The sequence below is a fragment of the Notothenia coriiceps genome, unplaced genomic scaffold, assembly GCF_000735185.1.
Source record: "Notothenia coriiceps isolate Sejong01 unplaced genomic scaffold, NC01 NC01_scaffold00025411, whole genome shotgun sequence".
NCBI lineage: Eukaryota > Metazoa > Chordata > Actinopteri > Perciformes > Nototheniidae > Notothenia > Notothenia coriiceps.
Window position 1 is genome coordinate 358 of NW_011358112.1, and position 5,819 is coordinate 6,176.

At 40.8% G+C, this 5,819-nt stretch overlaps 1 protein-coding gene across 1 annotated transcript; it reads right to left on the reverse strand.

Annotated features, from left to right (window-relative positions):
* Positions 1-1,983: 1,983 nt before the first annotated feature.
* Positions 1,984-4,760, reverse strand: LOC104956118 (potassium channel subfamily T member 1-like; the record flags this gene model as incomplete). Its single annotated transcript, XM_010783561.1, has 7 exons — positions 1,984-2,068; positions 2,176-2,238; positions 3,024-3,318; positions 3,768-3,896; positions 3,985-4,068; positions 4,269-4,370; positions 4,649-4,760. Coding segments are annotated over 7 exons (870 nt in total), but the record flags the coding sequence as incomplete, so codon positions are not given.
* Between the last annotated feature and the right edge of the window lie 1,059 nt (positions 4,761-5,819).

A 5,819-nucleotide genomic window follows, 5' to 3' on the forward strand; every position in this document is an offset into this window, starting at 1 on the left:
ACTGGGTAATATAGTTACAAATAAATCATGAACCTATTTACAGACATGTATTTCCAAATAATAGTCAATGGGAAAAAGTATTTTTTGAGCCCTATGGCGTCAAGGAAGATGTAATACCATATTTTGGCCACTAGGACACTTCGCTTAAACGCCCTGCGAACTTCCTGGGGGATTGGGTTATGTTATTGATTTGATTTGTCTGTTTGTCAGCCGAATTGCAGAAAAACTGATCAAATTTTCACCAATGCTCCATTACATACAGGAGCGCGTCCGAATCATGGTTTGGATCCCAACATTTCTTTTAGATAGCAAGATATGAAAATGAAGGGTTAACGCCTAAACCTAACCCTCAGCCTTAGAAGTGATATATCTGCTTTCCAATGCAATTCTAGTTCTCTGCTTCATTTTAATTAGGGATCCACATCGAAAGTATTCCCCCTTGAAAACGAGATGGTGCATCTCAAGGGGTTTATCCCAATGAATAAAAATGTCTATATAAGTATTCACTGTTGAGACCAACACAGTCTCACTCCCTGACAGCCCAATAGCGACGCTTGGAATGTATTCCCATCGGCGGCGGTATTTGACACTTAGGGAAGCACCGCATCGGTCCATGTCTCAATCACGGGGTTTTTCAAGCAAAGCGGCTGGTGTAGTCCTAAACGATAGCTGAGGATTATGGGTAGTGTAGTGTTTTCTGCCATTCTAGACTCCGAAAAAATATTTGTTTCTCCGAATCGAAGGGGAGAAATACAAAAGCATTGTACACAATTTAAACCAATCAATGTTGTGTAATTAACAAGGATAATCTGGTGTTTTTGAGTTGATGAGTAGTGCAGATATCACTGTAAAATCTATCGACAGTAAGGAGTACTTACTTCCGGGTGTAAAATTCTCCGCTATCCAATGGGAATGGACGCTCACATTTCCTTTAACTGCCGCCGACATGGACCGATCATGGGACCAATGCGGTGCTTCCCTGAGTATCAAATACCGCCACCGATGGATGGGAATACATTGCAATCAGTTGAAAGCTCTTTGCGTCCATTTATGAAGCTGAAGGAGACTCGGTGCGTCACAACTGCACGCCAAAGGACCCTGGCCAAGCGTCGCTATTGGACTATCAGGGAGTGAGACTGTGTTGTTGAGACAAGAAAAGCCTTATCTTGCAATGTTAACGAAGGGGAAAAATAATGTGTGTATTAAAAGTGGGGTATGTAATTTATTTCAGAAACACTTTTTGTTATATTCCATGGAATGCTCTTAACATCCCGATAGCAATGAATATATTAAATGCTTTGACAATAAATACATTAAAAAAAATTCATCTGTGGAAGCCGTAGCGCTGTAAAAAGCAAGACCGGCCCGGCTAAAATAACTGGATGGCCTACCTGCCTGTCAGCCTTCCATCTGTGCACAAACTTATCTCGTGCCCTCATTGGTCATGTGCGCGTTCGTGTGTGTTGGAGGAGGGGCTCTGGAAGGAAGTCTGAAGGAAGAGGCAGATTTTTTGCGGTTGTGTATTTTCAAATTCTAGCGCACTCGAGCTGGTTTCTCCAAAATTACATACCCCTCCTTTAAATCCTTAATTCGGATCCACCCATGGCCAAATCTATACCTTTCCACCAAAGTTTCGCGTGAGACTGCACTAACAACAACAAACCAAAAAACATTCTTGACAGAGACTCTAGTTTGTCAAATGAAGTTAAAGTGACAAAGTAATATTAATTTTTTTACATCACTATTGATTTTCTTCAAATCCACCTTGAAAAAACAGTTCTGCTTTGATTGTCACTTGGAATAATTTCTGACAAGATTCACACAGTATAATACATTTGCAAGAACACCCACAAATAAGACAGCTTAGAGAAAGCTGAGAAATAAACAGAAGCAGTGGTGACTCAAATTTCACCAGATTACCGTTCTTGATAAACACACTCGCCCACGCACACAACAGGAGCGACACAAAAGAGAAACGCTTACACAACGTCATTGAGCTCCAGCCTGGTGTCAGGAGAGGGGTTGATCAGGACGTAAGACAGGGTGTTCTGGTGATCGTTCTGCTCATCTGAAACAGGAAAATCTCCTCGATCAGAAAACTGGATTAGTTGGGTTTCTATTATGCAGTTATGATATCATTTCTAGTTGCTAGAGGACTGTGATTTATGTCTTTACCTTGTAGGTATCCCAGATTGACTCTGTTCATGACGTCGCTGGCTGTCAGGTTAGTGAGGTCTTCTGCACAGTAGAAACAGACTTTTTAAGGTTCTACTCACGGTTGTTTTAGGGGGTTTTCTTTGGGAATATATATTTGTGGTTTTGGCTGATATTGGAGCAGTATAAGGAAAGATTGACTGAAAAACTGAGCAAAACTGAACAAATAATTGGCAAAATTAAGATTCAAAATGAACGGCTATTACACATCTTTAGGAATTTGAGAGGATTCAAAAGAGATCCAGAATTGATCGTCTTCCTTCGAGACTGGTATGTAATGTCTATTTTATTTACAGAATCCATTGTGTGAATGCGTAAATGCGTGAATTAACGTTGGTGGCTAAGACAAAGTCAACTTTGTTTCATCATTTCATTTTCATAGTTATTTTGTTAAATAACTACAAATAAACTTAACACAAAAAGTAAGGACATTTGTGTTAGATAGATTATTTCTTTGTTGTAACAATGCTTCTTGGCAATACATCTTATACCGTTGGAAAGCCTGTATATTTACCTTTCAAATGGTGCGGCATTTGTGAGGAACATGCATTTGTGAGATGAAAAATGTGGCAATTCTCCTCTGCAATATTTGTATAATAAAGAAGTTGCGTCTAAACAAATGTCCAGATAGCCAGATTAAGATCTTTATGACAAGAGGAGGTGGTGCTCATTGGAAAAACTGCCGCTTTTGTCCACAGGGGCCGCTAAAATCAATACAAAAGTTCTGTTCTAGCTGCTTAAATCAGAAGTATTAAACTTTTTGGAAAATGTAACCTCGCTCTGACCAGTTGCCTCATGACCTTCCTCACCATATCCTGAGGTGGGGAGGCCCAGATGCCTCATGCGGTTGCGGACCAGCTCGGAGAGCTCCTCCCTCTCTGAGCGGCGGTACAGGTTGAGGCGCTGCTGGGCGATGCGCTGGCCGTGGTCCCGGCTCGAGTCCCGGCTGGACCCCTGCCACCTCACGCTCTTCTTACTCAGACGCCGGGCCCACTGCATGCTCTTCTTCCTCAGCAGGGGGTGATCTGACTGTTCGTTGCTGCGAGACTCCTCCCCTTTCTCCTTGGTGTCCTCACATTCGTCCACACTGACTGACACCTGAGACTGAGGCGGAGACACAGGAAGTAACCTTTACATCACCTTGAAGTGTGTTTATGATAGTAACATGTTTTATATGAACGAAAATACTCCATCGCACAATCTGCTCCACAAATCAGAATTGCTCCAAAATGAAATGAGTTCCTCTTTGGAAAATGGTCACCTTTCTCAAAGCCCATGATGATGTCTTAAAATATCTTGTTGTGTCAGTATATGTTTGTTGTCATGATATTAAACCTATTTTAAAGGCTGTACACAAATGTGTCGACCATTTTTGCATGAAAAATTATTTAAAAAATGTATCTATTGTCAAGCTTTCCACTATCTATGGACTACTTTATAAGTTGTCATATAATTGCAGCTCAAAGCTTCCGTTGCGGAGGTAGCAAAGTGTTATTGCGTCAAAGCTGGATGTTTAGCTTGTTACGACTTCCATCATCATCTCAGGATCTCACCTCAGAAGTTGGGAAAATGTGGGATTCTGTCCGATAGATCCCAATAGGAATTTCGGCACTCGAGGAGCAGAGTTTCTGGAACAGTCTGCCATAAGTACTGATCCACAGATCTTCCTCTGTTACCTTCATCTGGAAGGAGGAACGCAGGGGTAAACTATGGCACTGTGTTAGATTATTCATTTTTTCTTAGAGATGTTTTTTATTTGATTAAACTCACAGCACAGAGGTACCCTGACCCTGGAGTGGTGTCCAGCCCCAGCAGCAGCCTTGCAATAAGGATCATGTAGTCCTTCACAAAGGACTGGAATCACAGAGAACATTTTACATTAACAGAACAAACAAAACACTTTGGTTTTCTACCAATGACTGAACACAAGAGGGCACTTTTGCTTTATTCTGCTTTGCTTCTCAGTTTCTTCAGGTAGTACTGCTGCTGTAGGATTTCATTTTTTTACCTGGCATTGAAAGTGTTATTGGAGGAGCTTTGCTGTGTGTACCTACCTGATACAGCAGGGTGTCCAGCATGCTGATACTGAACACTCGCCCTGCAGCGAAGGGTAGGCGAAACATGAAGGCCAAGTTGGAGCCTTTATCACGCTCTTTCTGTGTGGGAGAGCCAAGACAAATTGAAAAGAGCAATGATTTTAAAGGTCTGTCACTTTTCTGATAGAAAGTCAGAGGGAAGTGGCAAACATAAAAAACAGTGGTACAAAAAGAAAAACACTCTCTTCTGCAACTCCTCTTTATATTCATGCTCATAACGAATGCCTTGTCTTTTATGCTGTTGCAACAAAAACAATTTCCCAAATTGGGATCAATAAAGTACCATCTTATCTTATCTTATCTTATAACTCTGCCCCATTCACCATGTTGTGTTTTACCTTCTCAAGTTTGGACAGGGCCAGTGAGTAGCAGTCCTTTGCCCTGAACTGCATGAATCTCATGTTAGAGGGATGAGTTAGCTCTGTGATGATGCTCAGACTGGGAAACAACCTGGAGAAAGAGAGAAGGGTGTTCATTTACAAAAACACGATGTATTAAACCTAAACGTATCTTACTACAGCCACAGCATTCTGGTTATGGCCATAGTCACAACACCTGGGATTTATATGTATATATTGTTATTGTTGCATCTTACTTGCACTATTAGGTCGCATTCACAGTGCGCTTCTTTGGTGCGCACCAGAAGCAAGTTTGTTACATTGTTTAATTTTCTAGAAGGTTCGGTTTGCGTTCAACTAAAAACTCAAAAGGACTATACACTTTAACACTAGAGCCGCCAGAGGTCGCTGTACCAATTCATTAAACTTCAGTAAAGCTGACGTCTGTGCCGGAGTTTCTTTGAAAGTGTTGAACTGGATGGATAGCTAGCTTGGTGATAGTGAGACCTTAACAGCGACACAGAGGATGAAGACTTCAGTCGATAAATGTGACTTATACACCGAAGCAACTTATATATGTTTTTTTTCTCTTAAAGACACGTTTTTTAACAAGAGAGACTTATACTCAGGTGCGACTTGTAGTCCGGAAAATACGGTAATGTTATCTTGGCAATTTCATAGTTATTCTGCAATTCTGTAATACTATGACAGTGACGTGAGCAGTGATGTGAGCAGTGATGTGGTGATGTGACGTGCAACGTGGTTGTTAAAGGACATTGTGTGTTTGTTGTCCTCAGAATAAATGCCAGATGACAGAGGAGATGCTTTGCTGTCAATTCTTCCACATACTCTATTGATAATGAGTCACCTGCAGTTGTGACCCGTGAAAACATTGATGCTCTCTTTGTTTTTTGATAGATTTTACACAATTAAAGTGCAGAAGAGTGCAGCTTTTGGTTTTGTGTTTTTTTTATAAAAGGTCGTTTTTATTTAAATGTTTCATTCTTTCTAATGATCCTAATGTAAATAGTATCCTCTTAAGTCCCAAGCCTGTTTTTCAGGTTTCAGGCTCGAAAATGACATTCCCAGAACAAATGACCATCTTCCCTTCTAAAAGGGTTAAATTAATAATCTTTTTTCTCAAAGTAATGATAAACCTGTGAGTTGGATG